This window comes from Camelina sativa, chromosome 19 (assembly GCF_030686135.1).
Source record: "Camelina sativa cultivar CO46 ecotype springtype chromosome 19, ASM3068613v1".
In the NCBI taxonomy this organism is placed as follows: Eukaryota; Viridiplantae; Streptophyta; class Magnoliopsida; order Brassicales; family Brassicaceae; genus Camelina; species Camelina sativa.
In genome coordinates this window covers 8387931-8411461 of record NC_141898.1, presented here as the reverse complement: position 1 = coordinate 8411461, position 23531 = coordinate 8387931, and the positions used below count along the sequence as shown (strand labels likewise).

Sequence of the window (23531 nt, the reverse complement as noted above, 5' to 3'; positions counted from 1 at the left end):
TACAAAACCAATGGTGTGTTTTATTTCCTTCATCTCGAAATGGCATATCTTTCCCAATAATAAAATGAAATAAACAAGAAAAGGACCAATCTATAAATTATATATTCCCATAAACACTACAATCTGATTTACACGTGAGGACCACACTATTACAGACCTTTTTTTTTTTTCAACTTTTGATTTTTTTAAGAAAACACTAGGAGACACAACGGTTCAATTCCTAAAAATGTCATCTTTTGTTTTTTTTGATAACGCTTCTAAAAGGAACTTGTCATTTTCTTTGGAAGAAAAAAAAAAAAACAAAACTTGATCTTTAACCAGTGGAGCTGTGATTATAGAACCTTGAACATTGTGAAGCAGGTCTTGAGAGCAGAGGTGCAACTTCTATCGGACACGTGGACAAACCAACGATTGGATCCGTCTCCATACAGTTATAAGACAAACAGAGAGAAACAGAGTCTGGTAGTTGGAGACCAGAGTTCCAAGGGAATCTCGTGAAGTAGTTATGTTGCAAGAAGAGCTGTTTTGTTGTACCATTGATTAAGCTCTTGACGTATTCCTCTGGAATGTCTCCTGTGAGACGGTTATTGTTCAAGAACAGAGCCTCTGCTCCGGCGAGCGCGGGAGGTAAGTCTCCGGAGATTGAGTTATGGCTCAGATCAACAATGGAGCCCTGTGGTAATAATGACGGCGCTTTGGAGGTGGCGATGGATATGAAGTTGTTTCGTTGTAGGAACATTGTTGAGATTGTGAGGCTGAAGAGCGAGTTAGGGATTGCACCGGTGAACTGGTTCATGCTGAGGTCGATGTATATCAGCTCTGTTAATGGCTCCAAGGCGTTGATTGTGCCTTGCATTGAGTTTCCGGAGAGAGATAAGTACCGGAGAGTGATCGGGAAAGCGGGTGGGAGTTCGCCGGAGATTTGGTTCAGCTTTAGGTCTAAATGGAACAAGGGGCTAGAGACAGGGTTAAGGTTGTTGGAGAAATGGTTTGAAGCTAAAACAAGGACTTTGAGTTGAGGAAGAGTAGTGAGAAAAGGAGGGAGAGAACCTGAGAGTTGGTTATAGCTAAGGTCAAGAGTGTGGAGGTTTGAGAGAGATGATAAAGAAATGGGTATAGGACCGGTTAAGCGGTTTCTTGTTAAGGAAATGAGTCGAAGGAGAGGGAGGGAATCGAACCGAGGAGGGAGAGGACCGGTGACAGAGCCGGGGTAGAGAATGAGTTGGGTTAAGTGGGTTAGATTGGAGATGGAAGGGGAGAGAGAACCGGAGAGATTAGGGCCAAGAGATAAGCCGGTGACACGGCCAAGAGAAGAAGAGCAAGTAAGGCCTGAGAAGGAGGAACAAGGGTCAGGGACTGTGAAGTCCCAGGATGAGAAGAAGGCTGAACCGGGCATGTCGGTTAAAGAGTCTCTGACGGATTCCAAGGCGGCTCGGTCCGTAGGAGCTAATGAAGAGAAAGTGGAGTGGACGAGAGTGAGCAGAAGGAGAAAGAGAGTGTAGCTCATGTTGTGTCTTTTGTTGAGAGTTGTGTTGTTCTCTTTTGTCAAATGAGTAATAAGTTTGGTGAGAGGTTTTTTTAAAGAAAGAAGAGAGAGCGTGAGAGAAAAGAGTAATAATGAACTACACAGCATGTGTGTGTGTGAGTGAATATGTTAACGTTATGGACTCTTGTTCGAAAATGTGTTAGTTTATTTATTACGCCTCTTTTTTCACTCTTGTCGGTGACATTGGCGGTTGTGGTCCCTTTTTTGCATTCAAATCTTTTCAGGAGGTAATTTAAGATTGGGAGATTCCGGTTTTTTACTCTCTACAAGTTCGATCGATTTGGTTTGACAAAATTGTTGATAGATATATGCCAAACCTATATAATCTTAGCTGATGAAGTAAATAAGTGTATAAACTTGAAATTAAAATATACGGAAAAAGTCTTCGTTTATTTGATTCGATATTCACAGCTATGGTTAAGTTGTACTATATTAGAACTAGAAGTAAGTTGGTTTTGTTTTGGTTTTTAAAAAGTTAGGTTCAGTTTGTAAACCGTATTCTAACGGCAACTGTCATGTTGGAGGAGAAATAACAAATTACTATATTTATTTGGCAGACTCGTAATTTTTGTTTAATATAATCTGAATTAGATCAGTTTTAGTTGATATGTCTTAGTGTTGTTAAAAATAGTAAAACGAGGATTTCACGTGATATCAACTCAAATTCGTCCCACCATGCAATATAACTTTGTCTGTGTTATTCTGAATATGTTTTAAAAAATCATAATTTAAAATTTTTTGTTAAACTTGGATAAATTAATTAAAAAGTTCTACTAAAAATCGAATTAAATCATATACAAACTTTAAATTTGGAATCGTATTAGGTGAAGCTTCCTAGACATCCGGATTTATATTTATTTTTTATCTTATTTATAATATGACTGTGAATCATTCTCTAAACATTTTAACCATTGTGAGACGTTAAACACACACTTATTATATTAAATGAGTAATATTAATATATATATATATATCTGTTTTTAATTTTGAATCATAATATATGCAGATATTTTTTAGTAACTTTATGTATTATATGATTATTCAAAACAACTAAAAATAAAATCAAACAAAGATGATAAGAGAATCATAAATTTAAATATTGACAAAATCTTCTAAATATATATATTATTAATTGTGAAACGTTATATGGATATTCCAAATATTTAAATTGTGTTTGGTTATATGGATAATAGATAGAATTAATTAAATTTGTTTGGATATGGATATAAGCAATGACATAGATTGTAGTTCTTTTGAAAATGAAAATGTATTTCAAAAATACTAGAATAGAATTCGTGAGAGAGAGAGACAAAAGGAAAGAAAGAGGATTTTGCTCTATTAAAGTTACTGATTAATTCTTCTACACAAGTATTTTTGAAGTATATTTCTAATTACTAATTAATTCATCTGTACAGACATTTGTTGCAAGAACTTCACTATGGCAAATTGCCAATTATGTAGAGCTTTAAAATCATCACCATAACGCTATGAAACAATTTAGAGAAAAATATTTCGAATGACATAAATCTTCAAAGCAATTAGATTAAAGACATGTGGATAAAATTATGTTCATTTACCTCTTGGATATCCTCAGCAAACCGGTGGCATGTGAGATCTTTGGTTTGATTTCAACAATTTGCAGTAAGCATTGTAATCAGATATGACTTCGGTTTTTTTTGTAAGTTTATATGTATCTTGCGATGAAATTGTCTTGGCATAATCTGAATTGTTGTTAGGGTTTCTATAATTTTTGAAATTGTCTAGGTTTTCTAGTTCTATGTATATTCACTGGCTTCTCTATGGTTTAGGTTAAGGAAAAACTCTATTAACTTTTTATTTGGCATAATTTGTGAATCTGAATTGTTGTTAGGTTTGATTTCAATAATTTTCGGAATTGTCTATGATTTTCTTATATGATCTTGGTTTTGTTTTTAATGTTCTTAGGGCTTTTCTGTTGCACAAGTGGTGAATCTTCAAAAACTAACTTTTGGAGATCACAAGTTGCAGTCTATTTGCAATAAGTCAAAAACACATTGGCTCACCGGGGAAAAACTTGACTACATCCATCGATATCGCCTACTGCACCCACGCCTCGTTCCCATATATGGACCTGGCTGTTTCCTCCAAAATGAAACCAATTGACTGTTTATGTATGATGTGCCCTCTTACAAAGATGACAATACTTGGGACGATATCAACAACAAAGGAAATGTGGAATCAACAGACATTGTGAGTTACTTCCTTGTTTGTCTTACAGTTCTGTTCATTTGATTGTATGACATTATACAATACACATTGATTTTTTGTTTTGTAGGATATTGGGAAACCCAAATTCCACATCGGAGTTGCTACCAAAACTTATGCAGACAAGAGACTCCTAAGGCGAACTCATAGCAGAGCTATAGAGTGAGTTCAATAATTTTTTTTCATTCATTAGGTGGACTTTGTAAATAATTTTTGTTTTTTTGTTTTTCAGCTATAAAAATGTAGCGATAGTCTACTATCTTTTGGAAAATGATGAACAAGAAGCTGCTATGGAAACCATAGACAAAGAGGTAAATGAAATGTATTCTCAGTATCATAGGTGGCATGTCATTATTGTGTTTTGTGCATGTTCTTCTTTCTTTCATTCTATCAATTTTTTTTCAAAATGATATTCTACTAGTATACCACCCGCGCCATGCGCGGACAAAATTGACATTATTTCGTTCTTTTCTGCTTCACTTGTTTCCTCTATTGTTCTTCCACCAAAGCATAATACACCTAGATAATAAAATGCAAAACCATCTTTAGTATAGTTTCCAACAATCACACATCAACTTTTGAAGAAAAGCAAATAGAAGTAGATTCAGATATTAAGATGGTTGCGTACAGAACCTGGCTGGAGATCAGTTTAACAGATGTACTCATTGTCGAGTTGTCGAGAGGGAAAGAAAGAAAAAAAACAATTAGTATGAAGAAGACATCACATACATAAAGACAAAAAAAATTGCAGGGAAAAATAAGAAAATATTGAAAAACGCATCTATAGTCCAAATTGTTTCTTCATTTTGTATACACTTACAACTATATAGAAATTATGTGATGTTTAACTGCAAACTAATATAAGCCAAACTATAAGGAACTAAGGAAGTTTTGCGAAATCACACCATATTACGACCTAAGAAACAAAGACTTATAAAATTATCTTAATAGAGAAGAATACGAATTTGAATGTAACGACTGACATTGTTGTTGTTACATATTGATCTTGTTATTCTTCTGCAAAGCAAATGACAAAAATTAGTGTTATCATCGATGTGTACTGTATATGATAGAAGAACTTTAAAAACCTATATTGTAAAGGTTTATCTTTGGTGTGAAATGTGGTACATCAATCAAAATTATTGTCAATGGAAATCACGAAACATGGATATATATAAATAACAGAAAGAGAAGAGTTTTTTTTGGATAGTAAGATCGATTAAATATAATTGGATTTGACCAATTGAATGTGAAAAGAACATGACTCAAGTGGAATCTTCATTTTCATTAGCCATCTATTCTCTACCGGCCGTCTTCCTCTTACGCACACATCAAGAAGATACATAAATGAGGAAACTAACAGATTCATGAAAGAAAAATAAGACGGATATCATATCAATACAAACGTTGAGAAATAAAAAGAAAACATACCAAAAATAGAGATATTCACCAATGATGAATCATAATCCATGTAGTCAAGAGTTTCTCAAATTTGTTGATGAAAAATGGAGAGATTTATCAACGATGTAGGAGAAATTTAATTGATAATGATGGTATGAGATCTCTCAAGCTAGTGTTGAAGAAGTGATATGCCCGCCCATTTTTCAGTTTGTATGTAAAGGAAAGAAGAAATGGCATAAAAGATTTGGAATGATAGAAACAAATGCAGATATACTTTATAGAACAAAATTGGTTATCATAGATTCATCATAGTTGCAAAAAGAAGGTGAAATCTTCGGAGGTTATAATGAGCAAAACCGTTTTAATATTGTTCCATTAGGGCAGTTGAAGCAAGATAATTTGACGAACGTGGGGAGCTGCAGTTGGGAAAATTGCGAAGGTTGTGGGGGTAAGTTTTGTTTAATTATCAGGTTTGTCTCTTTTTTTCCTATTTTCTTTTTTCACGATTTTTTAAAAAAAAAATTATGAGGTTTAAATTATAAATTAAAAATCTATGTGGCATGATCTAATTGGCTAGGTGACTTGTGCTTTATAAGATAAAGGATGCCTTAAAAATGATTGTTTCCATGTTGCAAGTTAGGTTACATGCTCATTTAGAGGGGGTTATTGGTTCTATGGTTTTAATGGATTTGGAAATCCAAACAAAAATCATGTGTTGTTCAATCATTTATTTTAAAATACTTATCAAAATTATATGTTATTGGTTCTATGATTTATAAATTCTTGTTAAAATTTCATGTTATTCATGTTATGATTTTTTTTTGGATTTCAAAATCCATATTATGTTTTTAAATGGATTTAAATAGATAAAGATTCAAATCCAAGGATAAAACATGTTATTTCAAAATCCATATTTTTTATTTTCATTATTTCCAATTGTATATGGATACAAAACATTCATCCAATAACAGCCCCTTAATATATAAAAATGTTGCATTAGGAAGTTACTTTTATGTGCCGTTTTCATCTAAGTAGGCTTTTTTTAATGTTTTGCAGCGTTGTGCCTCTCAACAGGCAGAGGTCGAGACAACTCCGCGTAATTCCTTGTCAATGGCTCAGAATGACTATAGCCATAGAGTAGGTGTGAGAGGCTTTACATTTTTTGGGACTGTCAAACGGGACGAAAAGGTAAATGTTTTATTCTCCCTGCTTAAAAAAATTTCATTAAATAACATTTTGTCTAAATGATTTCTTGTGTTTCACAGCTACGTCGTGATAATTTTAGAGCTCTAATGGCTAAAGTATTGCCAGGCAAAGCTAGTTTTGTACAAACAGAAGTCGAAACAACCCCGCTTAATTCATGGAAGATGGCAAAACAACTTCTTCAAAGTGATATTCGGTTCACCAAATAGTCTAAAGACGAAACGAAACTTCTTTGGCGCCACTATGCGGATCATATTTTACATAAACAAGAGGTATATGAACTTACTTTCTGAGGATATTAAAGAGAAACAAAATGGTAAAGATTCGTTTTCGGATGTCCTGTAAATAGTTTTTTGTGTTTCCCGTGTTGTGTTGATGACTATAAAAACCTTCTACTTGAAGTACTGCCATCTGCTGCTCCCTCTATATTAACTGAATATGAAGCTACACTGCTTAATTCATGGTCCATAGTCAAAACCGTGCTTCAAAAAGATGTCTGTTCCAGTAAAGTACGAAGGATAGAAAGGAGACGTTTGTGGCATCGGGTTAGTGAGTGAGGATATCAAAGAAGAGGTATACGAACCTGCCTTTTATATTCACTCACTTGTCTAGTACGTATTTGCTTTGAAATTTTAAATTGTTTCTTTATTCACAGCGCTCTGGTGATGTTTATAAAGCTCTCATGGCTGAAGTTGCCTCTGTACAAACAGAGTTTGATTTTTTGAAGTCATGGTCATTGGCCAAACATATGCTTCAAGGCGATATCCGGTTCAGACAAATTCATAGGAAAGAACTGAAACGTCTCTGGCGCCTGTTTTCTCAGGTAACTTTCAGTAGACAGAAACACGAGGTAACATATATTTTGAATGAAGCCTCTTTGCTTTAATGTGAGTGTTTGACATAGTTTGGGGCCGAAAAATGGGGGAAGGAAATGCTTTATAGGCGGAAAGAGAGAAAAGAGCATGAGGCATTGGTTAAAGAGGTAAATAAATGCATTCCCTTTATGTTGTTTGAGCTCGTTCTAGTATTCATGTAGATTGTTTTTCTATGTTTTGCAGCAATATCCGTAGAGCTTTGAGGAAACAGAAACAAGACCTATGGTCAAGTAGCTTATGGAGACTTACCACCCATCTATTAAAACTGTTAAACCCTTGTCACTTTTTCTTACTTTAGACAGTTTCGTGTATTTCCTTTGTCTTTTTCACTGTTATAACGTGCAAGATATTTCCAGGGTTTAGTTGGTGGTTTATATGAGGGTGCTTATACAAAACCAATGGGCTCTTTGTTAAGAAAGTTATTGAGCTAATAAATGGTGTTGTTGCCGTATCACTACTTTTGAACAAAACTATTGTTCAAGCGCAGGGAGTGACTCGGAGATTGGGAGGTGCGACAGCCATTAAAGAATCTACTTCACTTCTTCTCCTGAGCTCCGGCAGCTTAACGCCGACACATAATGGTTTTTAACCGGTTTGACTAAACCGGATTTGATTTCACAATTGTTCAGAAACTCAAATTCAGCCAATTGAGCTTGTTACCCAAACTTAATAGAAACTAAGACCCGTGCTCGAGCACGGGCGTGCTCGAAATTCATTTTATTTACATTGTAATTTTTTTATAAAATATAATTTATGTGATTATTTTTTAAAAAAAAATTGGATAAAATATTAAATAATAAAATCATATGCTAAATATGATGATTTGAAAAAGACACTTATTTTTGTAAGTTTTATATTGTTAATGATTCTAGATAAGTACCCGTGCTATAACACTGGTTAAATTTTATTTTATACAAAATTTTGTATATTTTCTATTTTAAAATAAAGTTTTAATATGTTGTATTAGTTTATGTACGTGAAGTTATTTCAACAATCTATATTTTACCTCATGACTTGAATGTCATTATAAGACATAATTTTGTGAATTTGGTTTTGAAAAGCCGAGTTATTATATTATGAGTAATTTAATATATTGTTATACTTTTTTTTAATATACTTGGTTTTTATAAATTCTTTCATACTATAGTGACATATTATTGACATTGCTATAACAAACCAATTTAGAGTGTTTCTAGTTCCTAACTTTAATATCAAGTTTCAATATTTTAAAAATATTTCAAAATAAATTATTTAAAATTTATTATATTATATAAAATTATAAAATTCAACAAAAAAGTATGAAATTGAATTTAAATATTCAAATTTTGACCCGTTACTCAGTAAAATTTTAATTCAATAGATATTGTTTTTTAAAAAAAAAATATTAATAAAAATTGAATATTTTATAGATTGAATCATTTATATTTGTTTTTAAAAATTCGACTTATGGTATATCTGAAAATAAAACTATTTTTTAATTATAATAAATAATATGAGAATTTATTTGTTTCACAAAATAGATTCATATATAAAAATGAGAGGTAAAATATAATAATAATTAACAAATTAATATGTTAAGCTAGATATCAAAAGATTTTATTTGATGAATAATTTAGTTAAAAAATTAATATGGTAAGTTAGATGATATCAAATGATTCTTTAGAATATTCTTTTTAAGATTTTTGGAAACAATAAGTCCAGAATATACAAATAATATAAAACTTAATCTATAACCTATTTGTAACCAACTTATTAAAATTATATAGTATACAAAATAATGTTGTGTACTTCCGTTTTATTATATAGGAGATAGGAGTCTAAGAAAAATAGGATTGACAAAGTTGTGGTAACACTATAAATATAATAGTTGTATGAAAGAAGGTTAAGAGAGCTTTGCTTGTTTAGTCCGTTAGACTCTAAAGCCCACGATTGACCCAGCTTCAGTTAGCGTTTCCTTTCTATATCTTCAGACCGAACATATCTAACACAGAGGATTTTTGACCTAACATTATACAGTATTTGTGTTTCATCGGCTCGATATGTCTAGAATCTATCACTGCCATGGTTTATTGTTAGGCATCACTAAAGACTACACTAGGTTCATGGTTTTGAATCCCTACTTGTGCCAAACCTTGTGGCTCAAAGCCTCAAATGATTTGATACGGATAGCAATGTAGCTTACATCATTGGAGAGGATGGATACTGCAAAGAAGTGGATCTCGGAGAATCTACCGATAGATTTCATTATCCGCTTGTGTGTCCTACTACGTTCCAAGCTCAGCGCAAATCAAGCAAAGAGGGAAAAGGAAGAAAATAATATAATTACTAATTAGTTCATTTACATAACCTAAAAAATTTATGCCCTGCTTGATAATATAATTTGGTCAATCGTCATTGGTTTGTCTATAATTTCTAATATTCAATATGAGATCGAACTAAGATATTTAAATTTACAAATATGTAAATGTAAGCATACCATTATAGTGAAACTAGAATAATCGAGCAATCATGCAACATGTAGATGAACAGCGGAAATGGAAAAAAAAAAAAAACAAATCACCTTATTTGTTCATCAGAAGAAAGTAACGTAGGAATCTGACTGTGTAAAGTCCAGATTTTCCTTTAATCTCTATAAAAATTACGTAGAAATCTTATCACTATGTCACCTTGCAACCCAATTTCCTGATGACCGTGATTCATGTGAAGAGTCCAGATTACGTGTGTTGCCAACAAAAACTCATCCATATGGTATGGAAAGGTTTGGCTAATGGCTAAACTTCTAATGTAAGGAATGTCTTTCAGGAGCTATATAAATGCTTCTCCAGTGTCCGCCTTCCAATCCAAGGTCAATTTTGTTATTAAGAAGAGCTAAATCAAGAACTTGAAAAAATATTATTACGAAATTTTAGGTCTGATTTTCATGCCCATAATCTAATGGTAATAGGGGAAAATACAAAGAAACAACGAAGACACTCCAGGTACCAACCAAAAAGAAACCAAAATATTTCGTGAGACAAAAAAAAAAAACAAGGGAGGCTGATTAAATAGACTGATTAGATCCGATCAGACGGTAAATTCTGAAATATCTTTGGAAGACTGGTCGTAATTAGCATCTTCCTCAACGAGCGGCCGTGTATCTGCTGCTGGATCGTATCCCTGAACGACGAGCACTGATGCAGTGGTGGAAAACTCTGATGAAGACAACAAACGGCCAACTGGTCCTAGCTCCGGACAATCCGAACTGTGAACCAACGACACAACAGCTGCAGTTCTTCCAACGACGAAGAGATTGCATTTGTTCATCGACTTAAGCGTCGCGTTGATATCGTCTTTGCTCTCAACAACTCTTTCCTCGTAGGCCAAGGACTCATTTCCTCTTGGATCATTCATCAGCTCCCTCACAAACTCTTCATCAGTCTCTTTTTCTTTTTTCTCCTTTTCGTCGGGCGCACTCTCCTCAAATCTCTTTAATGTCCCTTTCGCAGCTACAAATTTGAGTACGGTTAGTGTGATTCCTGGATGCTCCACCATTTTCATACCGTAGGCGAGAGCTTCTCTGTCGTCCAAGCCTCCGAAGAATGGAACCACAACTTTGTAAGCCACTTCGCTGGCTACAACCTGGGATGGTCCTCCGAGTCCTCTGTCTACAAGAATCCCAACTGAGCAAGGAGCTCGTTGTAAGACCCGGTTGTTCACTTCATGGAACCCATGTCCGATTGACTCCATTGTTCCATCCGCTCTCTGATGCTTGTGAAACGGAAGTAGTATCATCGCTACTCGTTTCTGATGGGCGCTTGTGATTATGTCTTTGTGGATGCTAGTGAGGTCAGATATTGCAGTCATGGGTCTAACCGCTACAGCCCTTAGATGCTGGTAAGCCTCGAAGGCAATCACCATCTGATCTGTTGATCTCTCTATCTTGTTCCAGATTGGGAGCCCGTTGTTCCGAGCTTTGTGAACCATTGCGATTGCTGATGACCGTTCAGAAAGCTCCATCATATGCATCGCATATACGCAGAGGCGTCCTTTTTTGCCTGTCCCTCTTGATGATTCAATCAGATTGATCAATGTTGGTATGTTGCGAGTACTGTGGAAGCAAGCAAGTATCCGTAGCTCTGAATCATGATCTTTCCTTTGGATGGTTTTGTGCTTGTATGGTGCTCCTTTTCTTGCAGGCTTGTATATCGCTATCACAATTGGAGTTGTAATGAAGGTTGTGAACAATGCCATTAGGACTAAGATCGCAAATGCTTGATCATTCAGCACCTGCTCGACAAAAAACAATTAATTAGATCACTCGATCGGGTTCTTATAAAAAAATCTTATACATGGCTTTCAAGAATCTATACCTTCCGGTCCTTGCCAATGTTAAGAACAATGAGCTCTACTAAACCTTTGGTGTTCATAAGGAATCCAAGTGCCATGGCTTCTCTGAAAGGAACCTTGCAGAGCATGGCGGCCCCAACGGTTCCAAAAATCTTACCGAAACAAGTGGTGATTATGACGAGAACTAGAAGTCCCCATGACACCCCTCCTCTGATAGTTGTTACATCAGTTTTGAGACCGCTAGCCGCAAAATACAGCGGTAGAAGAAGCCCCGAGACCAGATCCTCTATCTTCTCTGTCAAAACTCTGCAAAATGGTCCTTCTTTAGGAGTTACTATTCCTACCACAAACGCCCCGAAAAGCGCGTGTATCCCAATAATGTCTGTCACAAAGCTTGCTGATAAAACCAAGGTTAGAGTGACACAAACATAGAGTTCCTTCACAGGTTCTCCCTCGGGACAGCGTCTACCCATATACGCAAGCAGAGGTTTGATTGCCACAACTGCAAAGATCACAAATCCAGATCCACAAAGAAGAACCCAAACAGATACAAGCGGAGAAGAGTCATCTCCTGAGACAGCAATAGCAAGGGCAAGGAGTATCCAAGCTACAACATCGTTCACCCCTGCTGCTGACATAGCCATACGTCCAATGTCTGTTGTTAGAAGCTTTAGCTCAGCTAGGATACGAGCAAGCACAGGGAAGGCAGTGATTGATAAGGCAACACCCATGAAGACAATAAAAGGAAGCTGATGGACTCCTTTGCTTATGGTAGCACTGAGAACAAAAGATGTTCCTACACCGAGTATAAAAGGAAGTGAGATCCCAGCTATGGCTATCAACAGTGATTTCTTTCCTGTTTTTCTGATCGCTGCAAAGTCGAGCTCAAGCCCAACGAGGAACAAGAAAAACAGAAGACCGATGTTGGCGAGTGTGTCTAAAACGGTCAAGCTCTTCTTTGGGAATATGGTGTCAAGATACACCTTGCTTCGTCCCAGTGCGGAAGGTCCAAGCAGTATTCCTCCCTACAGATGCATCCATTTTAGTCTCCGTTGCTATGTGATTATCATCAGAAAGAAAAAAAAAAAAAAAAAACAAAGTGATTGCATGAAACTCACAATGATCTCAGCAATGACTCGAGGCTGTTTGAGAGGTTTAAGAATGTAAGCCAGCAGCCTTGTGAACACAACCACCAAGACGATCTGTAGGATGATCAGAGGAAGCGCGAAATCAAGAGGGCTTTCGTTTTGGAAGGCTCCATTGGAGGTTGCCTTCATCGGACCCGGACAAGTCCCTGTAACATTGGTGCCTGCCATCCTATAGTTGAGGTCTACTTACGGGTTGATGATTGGTTGAGAAACGCGACACTGCTTCAACCTTCAATACTATCTTGGCTGCTCCCTCATTGCACTGCCAAGCGAGGTATGAAACCTGAATGAGAGGAAAAAAGAAAACGAGATTTTATTATGTTCTGTTACTGTTGTTTGTCATAAACAGAATCTATATTCAACAAGTGAGTATATATAAAAGGGGAAAACAGAAAACTAATAATGTGTATAGTTTTGCTAATAATAGGTAGAGATTGAGGCGGGCATACCAACTCCAGGGTGGGCATGTACCTCGCACATTTTCTATTTATAGATTGTCAGTTACTTAACTTCCAACCATATCGCATCTCTACTCCACATACACGAACTGGCCTACAATGCCTCAACGTTTTCATCGCTGTCTTGTTCTTTTGTCCTGAAGTTACAAAAAACTTACCTATTATTTATTATATTATTTAGATTCATTATCAAAATAAATATTATTCGAGATGATTAATCTAAAACTAAAGACGCTTTTCCGAGAGGATTGATGAAATCTATACTAATAAAAAGTAGGAGCTATAAGCTCCTAAGGCCATCCTCATAGGATTTTAAACAACCAATAGAAATTTGACATATCACTTATTAACATTTTATACAATTTCCAGAATTTTCTATATTAAGAAAATAAAAAGTATGAGCTATAAGCTGCTAAGGCCGTCCACATAGGATTTTAAACAACCAATAGAAATTTGACATATCAATTATTAACATTTTATACACTTTCCAGAATTTTCTATATTAAGAATTATTTTAAACAACCTATCATGATTTGACATGTCATTCATTAATATTTTTTAAATTAACAAAATTTTTTAGAAAAAGGAAAATTTTAAATTTATGTAAATCAAAGAACTAAGCACAATATCCCACATCGGCTAGAAATTTTTTAGAGAATGGTTCAGAACCAGTATAAATAAGATTAATATGCTTCCAACAACGAATGAGCAGAAAAGCTTGATTTATCAGGCGTCCAAGTTTAAAAGTTTTATTTGGTTTGATCTGGTTTTTTATTTGATCAAATTAAAACTTTAAACAGTTTCAAAAAAATATTATAATATTTAAAAATTTTAAAAGTTTAAATATTATAAATATTGAAACTTTTAAAAGTTCTTAGCTTTTAAAAAGTTTTTAAATATTATAAGTTTTAAATTTTAAAAGTTTAAAATATTATAAATATTGAAAATTTTTAAAAGGTTCAAATTTTATATTTCAAAACCTTTTAAAAGTTTAAAATATTATAAATATTGATGCAAAACATAAATTATCTTATTTATCTACATTTATGCTTTTTATTTCTTATGAGCTGTAAAACATATTTTTGTGTATGATTATATAGACGAGTTGATATTCTTTCATTAATTTTTTATTTTTAGGTCTAAGGAAGAAGGATTGACATCGCAAGACCTTAATTTGATGTTTGAGTCAAATTTTGAGGTTTAAAGAAGAAAGATGGACGACAAACACACATGTTTTATTAGCTATATATAGGCATGACCAGGATTACGGTTGTCACGGTTAAGGTTTATTAACCATTGGTTATGGTTAGAAATTTTTGTAACCTTAACCAGAACCGTTTAACAAATGGTTAAACGGCTACGGTTCAAGCGGTTATCGTTATATACGGTTAAAGTTATTTGATAATATGATATAGTTGATATTATTTGATGATATAATATAAATAATATTATTTATTTATAATTAATATGTTCTTATACTGTACTCATATTTCTATATATCATATGTTTCATATTAAATAAATAATTATTAGTATATTTTATTATGTTTTTAAAATATTATAAACCAAGTAAGGATTTTGGTTTGAGAAGTTTCTAAACGCGTGGATCTAAAACCAAATAAGTATATGGATAAAATTGTTAATAATTGGGTGCATGTGTTGACTATGCTGGTAATCATGAATTTCACAAATTTTATGAGAAAAGAACTGATTTGTTCTTGGAGTTTGATGGGTTAACAAGTTGTGTGGTAGTCTAAAAAAAGGTTTTTTAGTGGAAGAATGTGAAGAAGTTGACGAGAAAGAAGAAGAAAAAGAGTATAACGAAGAACCAAACGGTAAAAATTACGATGAGAATTAACACAAAATTTGACAATGAAAATGACAAGAAATGATATGAAGAATAAGAAAACATTGAATAAAAAACACGAAAACATAGGTGGTAGCTATCAATTAAATATGAAAACGAGTTAAATTCATGATTATAAAATTGTTTCGTTTTTCTGGTGGTAAAAAAAAATGGTTTAAGATATGTGAGGCCATCAGTTTGATTTGCCTCGCCTGGACGTCAAGTTAAATTTATGATTTTTTTTATCAGATTTGATTTTATAACATAACTGATTTTTATATTTTTAAAAATTGTGTATCTGAAATTTAATTTTTTTCCTTAGTACTACATATAAAAATCATATGGAAAATGATTCAATTATACCATTATAAGTGAGATCAAAACCTAACTTATATATATTTACAATTCACAATAATTTGGTTTTAATAAATTAATATAAACATATTGTATATATATATATCTATTTGTTTATTAACTATATAATGATAAATGATATATGATTAGGATAATATTAATAATTGAATAGAAATTGAAAAATAGTTACATAATAATTTCATGTGAATTATTTATCTTGAAAAAAAATAAAAAATAAAAGTAAAATAGAAAATATGCGACATATCTTAAGGATGACAAATATAATTGAAAATAAAACTATACATTTTGGTGTTCATAATATAGGAATGATATATATGTAGTACTAATATCCAAAAAAAAAGTGAAGAACAATTTAGATGATAGAAAAATTAAATATTTCATCATATTTTAAAACAAAAATATCACATATATATATATATCACATCTTTATATATATATATATATATCATAGACACATGTTGAACTTCTTATAAACATAATAGCATATGCTACACACATATTGAACTCTTACATAAAGTAGATAAGAATAACAAAAATGCAATAATTAAATATTAATATCTTTTGTAATTTATTCTATTTTTATTTGTCATTAATCATTCATTAGAATTCTATAAATACTATGTAGGTGGAAAAATAACATAAACATAAATAAATAATTGCAATTAATTAAAATTTAGTGCCTTAAAATATGGATATGATTATAAATATAATAGTTACAAATTTTTTGATAGAATATGTAAGTTAATACAATATGTGTAAATTCATAAATATAATTTATTGTGAATAAAGAACTGATTTTTTGGTTTGAATATACAAATTTAAAATTAATATAAATATAAATATATGACAGAAACTCCAAGGTAATCAAATTGTAATTTTAAATATACATTTTGTTTTCTCTTAAAACGAAATATGTATTCAGATATTTCTCTATAAATATTTATAAATTTTATATATTAAATTATATATTATTATTATTATTATTAGAGTGAAATTACAAAACAAATTAATAATCATAATATGTGAATTACTTCTATTAAAGTGAGGAAATAAAACAGAAAATTATTATTGGAAATTATGGTTCAAAAGTAGAAGAAAAATTAAACATCTTATACACCCTCCGTCTTAAATTACTTGTTGTTTAAGGTTTTTTCACACAGATTAAGAAAACAATTAAATTTTGTATTTTATCCCTTCTTTCATATATTTTCTAATTTTTTATTGGTCAAAACATTAAAATAGTTGAGATAAAATTGGTATTTTTACTAAACATATGCATTGGAAATCTAAAACGACAAGTATTGGAAAACATAATTTTTACTCTAGAATGACAATTAAAAGAAACCAGAGAGAGTAATATATTACTTTGATTCAAGTTTTTTTTTTTTTTTTTACAGATGTCAAGTTTTAGAACAAAGTTTTAGAATAAACTCTAATTAAAGTATACTTTAGTTTATTAGAATTAGAATAAAATTACAAAATAAAATAATAATCATATTATGTGAATCATTTTTATTAAAGTGAAAAATAAAACAAAGAATTATTATTGGATATTATAATTCAAAAGTAGAAGAAAAATTGAATATATTACTTTGATTCAAGTTGTTTTTTATGTGTCAAGTTCAAATAAAATTTTAAAATGAACTCTTCTTTGTTATATAAGATATTTGCATCATATAGTCTAAGACGATATGATTGACCATAATTACACAGAGAGATTTGAGTTTGCACCAAATTGAACATACGTATCGCCAAGAGAAATAGTAAGATTATGACTTTTCTTGTACGTAACATAAGTGTTATCTAACCAAATAAAATGGGGGTTAAGATCGAAATAATATGTGTTCAAGATACTGAGTGTATGTGAATCACTAGCTGCATAAAAAAGACTGCTTGCAAATTTGCAATAAAACGCTTCTTCTAGCAAAGAACAAAATGTTCCATATCAAATCACTCAATCAGTGTGACCTAACCAAATATTACTCAAAAAATGCTTTCTTTTGTCCATTGCTTTCGTAAACTCATCAAAGACCAGTTCACGTAGAACCAAATCTTCAACAACAAAAGAGAAGACAGATTCGAAGAAAAAACACTACATGCTAATGCAATGAATGATTCAACAAAGCTTCATTCAAAACCCTTCCTTCAGCTCTACAAATGCAGGTCCAGAGATCAACTAAACCTTTCAACTCTTCTACGGCGCAGCTCATCTAAAGGGAGATCATTAGAAGAAGACAATGCTGGTCCCTGATTCAGCGACCATCCATTTCCTCTACCCCGTCCGGAGCCACACATCTCACAAGCACTTAACCAACCAGAATTGTCATATGTACACGACTGACATCTCCAAATACCAGGTCCAGCTATCCCAGTCTGGCCTCTACCCACTCTTCCTCTCCCTGTAATCCTCCTTCTCCGAGACCTAACCATACCATTCAAAAACCTCAAGGGCCATGTCACTAGTCGTGTCACACCTCTAACCGCCATGGTGACTGGATCAGATCCCGAGTAAGAACCCTTAAGCTTCATATAGAGAATACCAGCAAGGATCCCACCCAAATGCCCAAGAAACGAAGCATTAGGTACAAACATCTGCACCAGAACCAGTTCTGCCCAAGCAGCATACTTTGTCGGAACCAAGATACCATAAACACTGGTGTAATCCTCAGCCTGAGCATTAAGAACAACTTTCAAAGCAAAGAGAACACCAGAGAACCCAACAGAGTACTCGTTGTAATAAGCTCTTTCGTAGTCGCAGAAGAATAGAAGCGATTTGGCTAAGAGCAAAGTGACTCCTTGGGACATACCAATAAGTGCAAAAACCATAGAAGCAAACTCAGTGCTTCCCATAGATGTCTCTAGCTTGATACCTTTCCAGAGAAGTGACATCATGTTGTAAACTAAGTGAGGCTCGTTGACATGGTAGAACGCTGATAGAAACAAACGTTTCAAATCCTTATGCTGTTCAACAAAACACACACATCAATATTAGAACTAATCTCAAATTTAGGATCTTGATTAGGTCAAGGTAAACAAAATCCCTAATTTCCCAAAATTGTCGAAATTACAATCAATTTCTATTAGCGAATTAAGGAATTAAGGATTTGGGTTTTTTTTTACCTTGAAGATGAGGTGAGGATTGAACCAGACCTCACTGATGTGAGGTATAACGGGATCGATCAACGCAGGTCTGAGATAGACGAGAGTGTTCGCGGCAAGAAGACTCGCCGTCACCGGTGGTTTCCACGGCAGTCTATAGTATTCCGCGACGGCGCTTAGAGCCAGAAGCGGTAACATCCCTCCGCCTCCACTTCTTCTCCCTTCGCCAAAATTCGCCATTAATGAATGATTCTTTTCTTCTAATCTCTTTAATAAAACTTCTCTCAAATCTCAAAAGTAATTAGGAAATCTTATTAATAACTCTTCTCTACAATTTATATATATATACACAAATATAGCAGCTTGGTCTGTACGAAAACAAATTCTCTAGATGCTTCGTTTCGTTTCACTCACATTCGAACATGTGGGACCCACAATGAATATTTTTAAGTAACGCTTTAAAACCCTAATTTTACTAAGAGTATCTCCATCAAAGATTGTAACCAAAATATCTTAAAACAAATTTTATTTTTAATTTTGAAAAAAAGTGAAATTAAAAACTTCTTAAGAAACTTAAACATTTCATAGGTCCATTGAAGGTTGTTAAATTTGAGGTTCTTGTAGTACCTTGTGGCAATGATCAACAAATTTCTCTCTCTGTTTAAATTGAACATTTCATTTTGGCCAGACAACTGAAATGGCAAATAAAGATTTGGATAGATACTACAATGCCCTCGACAAGTAAGCTGTTCTCGAGTCCTAATATAAGCTTCTGGCTAGTTGTTTCTCAATATACACTAAACCTTCAATCTGTAGTTTTTAAGATAGATTTCCATCTTATTGAATACATACAGAGCACTAATGCAATTCCACACAATGAAAATGGAGGAAATAATTAAGATTATAAGGGAACTGTGGCTGCAGACATACAGAGGTCAAGATATGGATTACATACGAATACACTCAGATTCCGAAGGTGCAGGCACCCGCTCTTACAACTACAAGGTATGCTACAGAATTGACGACATGCTTTACCATTTGATCACCATTACTAGCATTGTGGTAAACCTTGTTTTTTCTTGATTCGTTACCAAATACGCTCAGACCAACAACCAAAACCATCAACGATATCAATGAATAAATAAACAGTCAAGAGTTGAGTAAGATAACTCATCTGCAACTGTTTGGCATTGCGCAAATAAGACCACCTTCTGGAGCTGCGACTTCAGGTCCTGCATTGTCACCATTTAAACAAAATGAACAAATAACCACACATACAGAACAAATAAAAGCTGATAGATAAATAAAAGCTGATAGCACACTAGAAGCAATATTTAGAATAATATACATAATCAGAAGCTGAAAACTACATAATCAGAAGCTGAAAACTAAATAATCAGAGACAAGTAGCTATCTCTTAGTCCATCATTCATAATTGAATAAGCAATTTCATTTCTAATTCAACCAGAATCAAAAGCCCTCTCTTACTTGTAGGTTTTGTGATCTGACCGGAGAAACAGAGTGATGTCATGTTGGCTAAGGCCAGCAAATCCCCAAAACACAAGTGATCAAGACCACTCATGTCCTTCTTCGCAACAAATCTCCTGATGGGTGTCTGACGATTCCAGGCAAATTAGAGAGAGAGAGAGATCGCAACAAAATTGAGAGGATTAAGAAACAAAAACCAAAATTCATAGTAAGAAAGTACTGTACCAATAGAATCAATGGAGGAGATAAGAGAGAGTTTTTGTTTTGGTGGTAGCTGTGTGAGAGGATTAGATCACTGAACCGACATCTGTATGGATCACCAAATCGAGATCGGATTGATGAACCGAGATCGTCGATGGCGTCTCTTACGGTGGAGATGTGATGCCGCCGGAAAAATCCACTTTCCGACTGAATCACCGACTGAACGGTTTGATTCTATCGTCTTGTTGTTTTCTCTGTCGATCAAAGGAGAGAGACGAGAGAGAGAAAATAAACTTAACAAAAAAATAAAAGAAAAGTTTATTTTTCTCCCATCCAATTAGAAACTGACACACCCAAGTTTCTAAACATACCAAAAACATTTTAGCTAAACAACGATTCTAAACTAAATCATACAAAAAAAAAAATTAATCACATGTATTATTTTAGCAACTCTTAAGATACTCTTAAATCCTTTGATGGAGATACTCTAACTAATCCCATAATTGAGAATTAAGTATGTGTATCAGTGATGCTTAATTTGGATTTTATTGGAACAAAAATTTGTATGTATACAAACAAAATGAAAAAAAGAAAAAAAAAACATTGAACATTGTGTTAAATATAAGCATATTGGTTTAGTGATTGTTGTTGTCATCAGGTTTAGGCCGAGTGTTAATAAGCATTTTCCGAAGCATTGTGTTCTCGTTCGTCAGAGTTGATATCTTCTCTTCAAGCTGATCGTTGTTGTTCTGTAGCTCGTTAGCTCTTGATTCCAAATCACTCACGTACACTTTCTTCCTCTCTCTCGCTTGTTGCGCTGACACTCTGTTCCTCAACAATCTGTTTCTTCACCAAATACTTTTTATTAAACCATTTCAAATCCCACAATTAATTAATTAAACCAGATGCAAGAATGGTTTTCTTTACTAGCTCATTATACCTCTTGAGGCTTCTATACTCTTTATCAACTGGGTTACGTCCACGGCGGCGTTTAGTTGTTGAGACTCCTCCGTTTTGAGTCGTGTCAATCTCCTGGTTGTTCACTCCATCGTCGGCACTGCTGCTTAAAACACATGTCGATCCAGCTGCTTCCATGTCAGGAACCATCAACAACTCCTCGTCACTCTCCTCTGATATAATTTATATACAAAACCTAGTTTCTCAAAAATCAAATTTAAGATACATAACTCAAAAAACTTTCGTTGTAACACTTACCAGTTTTGTGCTTCTTGGGTGAAGAAGAAGAACTTGAGTGGTTCCCATTAGGTCGTTGAAGAGACATCAATATATTTTTCTTCTTTTCAGATTTAATTTGCTTCTTCAAGACCAAAGTAGAGAGGTAGAGAGGGTTGAAGATAATAATATCAAAGCAAAATAAATTGCATCTTTCTTTCTTCTTTTGGACCACTCAAAGTCAGCAACTCGGTTCGAACACAAAAAAATGATTAAGAAGTTTTGGTTGGCTTGTAAAAGAACACGTAGGTTTATGTAAGACCACAAATGCAACAGTTTTAATCCAACGGCTGAAATCGCAGCGCGTATATGATGTTTTTTCTTGTTTTCTTTTTCCCACTATGTATACCCGATTTGATTTTTAATTGATTTGTGGCTTTGTGCTGTGTTTTTGCTTTTAAAGTCTCTTGTTCATGATTTCTTATGGAAACAACTTTTTTTGACAGAGCGTGTGGGTTTATGACAATAATTACTGTCTAGGAACGATACAAGCGTACTTGCAGACAAAGTCAGGGTTGTATTGTATCTACTTGCATGGCGTAACAGGCATGCACAAACTCATCATGTGGTCATCTATCTCGTTTTCTATTTCTTGCCGGTACATATATAACTCTCTTTAAAGACAGCTAACTTATGTTTCGAATTTTTAAAATATTAATATTTCTACCAATGCTAAAATCAGTGTCCATCATTTCGAAGCATTTTTTATGGTTCGTGATTCCGCCATATAGTTCATCATGTTCTTTTTTACATATACTAATATACCATAACTAGTTTTAAGTTTCACTATGTTTTCTTAGTCTCAGTGGAACTAAAATGCGTAGAATGTATATATGGAAAGGCTAGTATTGTAAATGATAGATCCCTAATCTCTATTGTATTCCTATTATATAATATACTCTTTCTATCTAATAAGAATTATTCAGCCTCTTATCTTATATGGTATCAGAGCGCTGCGATCTTTCTACCTAAAAACCTTAAATTTTTCTGTTTTTCTTATTCCCGCCGCTCACTATGTCATCCTCTTCCGGTGAGACCATTGCTGTGTCTGCGACACAAAACATCCTTTCCGTCAACATGATGAACGTGACTAAGCTCACCAGCACCAACTTCTTGATGTGGAGTCGTCAAGTCCGGGCGTTGCTCGATGGCTAAGATCTCCTCGGCTACGTCGATGAAACTGTTGCTGTCCCTCCTCCCACTACCACCACTGCCGGTGTTACCTCTGAAAACCCAGATTATAAGATCTGGAAGCGACAAGATCGCTTGATTTACAGCACACTTTTAGGTGCTATCTCTCTTTCTGTCCAACCTTTGCTCTCTAACACGAACACGTCTGCTGAGATCTGGCATACGCTAACGTCGATCTATGCTGCTCCAAGTCGTGCTCATGTTCAACAGATACGACAACAGATCAAGATCTAGACCAAGGGAGACAAGTCCGTTGAGACGTACTTTCAGGGTCTTACAACACGATTTGATCAGTTGGCTCACCTTGGCAACCCCATACCGTATGAGGACCAGATGAAGCAAATTCTTGCCGGTCTCCCTGACGAGTACAGCCGTGTCGTCGATCAACTTGAAGGTCGTGATCGTTCTCCTACTCTCGCTGAAGTGTATGAAAATATACTTCACCATGAGGTTAAACTCAAGAGTGTCGTCGTGCCTTCGTCGTCTTTACCGGCATCCGCAAATGCTGTGAATGTTCGTGGTTCGCAGCACCACGGTACATCCCGCTACAACAATCGACAAAACAATGCTCCGCGCAACAACACCTCGGCTCCAAGTGGCTATCAAGGTCGTTGTCAGATTTGTGGTGTCTATGGCCATAGTGCACGCCGTTGCTCTCACTTTCAGGTCTCTAGTGCTCAGTTCAACACCAGCACTCCGACATCTGTTCCATGGCAGCCCCGCGCTAACATGGCCACCACAACTCCATGGCTTTTTGATTCGGGGGCTATTCATCATCTGACTACCGACTTGAGCAATCTCTCTCTCCAACACCCTTACAATAGCGGTGAAGACGTCACTATTGCGGACGGCACTGGTCTCCCTATTTCCCACACGGGTTCCACTTCAATCCCTACAC

The 23531-nt window shown here is 34.2% G+C and overlaps 4 protein-coding genes across 8 annotated transcripts; all 4 read right to left on the bottom strand.

The window, feature by feature from the left end:
- Positions 1-81: 81 nt before the first annotated feature.
- On the bottom strand, positions 82-1798 carry LOC104765606 (uncharacterized). The gene has a single exon (XM_010489351.3). It carries the CDS (start codon positions 1631-1633, stop codon positions 314-316), a length of 1320 nt encoding a protein of 439 aa, XP_010487653.1. The 5' UTR covers positions 1634-1798; the 3' UTR covers positions 82-313.
- An 8344-nt stretch (positions 1799-10142) lies between these two features.
- LOC104765605 (cation/H(+) antiporter 19) lies at positions 10143-13133 on the bottom strand. Its single transcript, XM_087502203.1, has 3 exons — positions 12714-13133; positions 11619-12620; positions 10143-11535 (listed from the first exon to the last, which is right to left on the bottom strand). The coding sequence occupies exons 1-3, from the start codon at positions 12909-12911 to the stop codon at positions 10333-10335; spliced, it is 2403 nt and encodes an 800-aa protein (XP_087358329.1). The 5' UTR covers positions 12912-13133; the 3' UTR covers positions 10143-10332.
- Positions 13134-17321: 4188 nt separating this feature from the next.
- On the bottom strand, positions 17322-20587 carry LOC109130717 (rhomboid-like protein 14, mitochondrial). Its single transcript, XM_087502199.1, has 4 exons — positions 20234-20587; positions 20009-20135; positions 18542-19752; positions 17322-18382 (listed from the first exon to the last, which is right to left on the bottom strand). Exons 3-4 carry the CDS (start codon positions 18758-18760, stop codon positions 17594-17596), a joined length of 1008 nt encoding a protein of 335 aa, XP_087358325.1. The 5' UTR covers positions 18761-19752; positions 20009-20135; positions 20234-20587; the 3' UTR covers positions 17322-17593.
- A 149-nt stretch (positions 20588-20736) lies between these two features.
- Positions 20737-21812, bottom strand: LOC104765603 (transcription factor HY5-like). 5 transcript variants are annotated; one of them, XM_087502201.1, is made up of 3 exons: positions 21425-21812; positions 21150-21294; positions 20737-21049 (listed from the first exon to the last, which is right to left on the bottom strand). In XM_087502201.1, exons 1-3 carry the CDS (start codon positions 21489-21491, stop codon positions 20845-20847), a joined length of 417 nt encoding a protein of 138 aa, XP_087358327.1. In that variant the 5' UTR covers positions 21492-21812; the 3' UTR covers positions 20737-20844. The 5 variants fall into 5 exon arrangements, with proteins under 5 accessions (XP_087358327.1, XP_087358328.1, XP_010487648.1 ...); XM_087502202.1 differs by having other exon boundaries at positions 20737-21067; positions 21150-21339; positions 21425-21670; XM_010489346.3 differs by having other exon boundaries at positions 20737-21055; positions 21150-21339; positions 21425-21670.
- Between the last annotated feature and the right edge of the window lie 1719 nt (positions 21813-23531).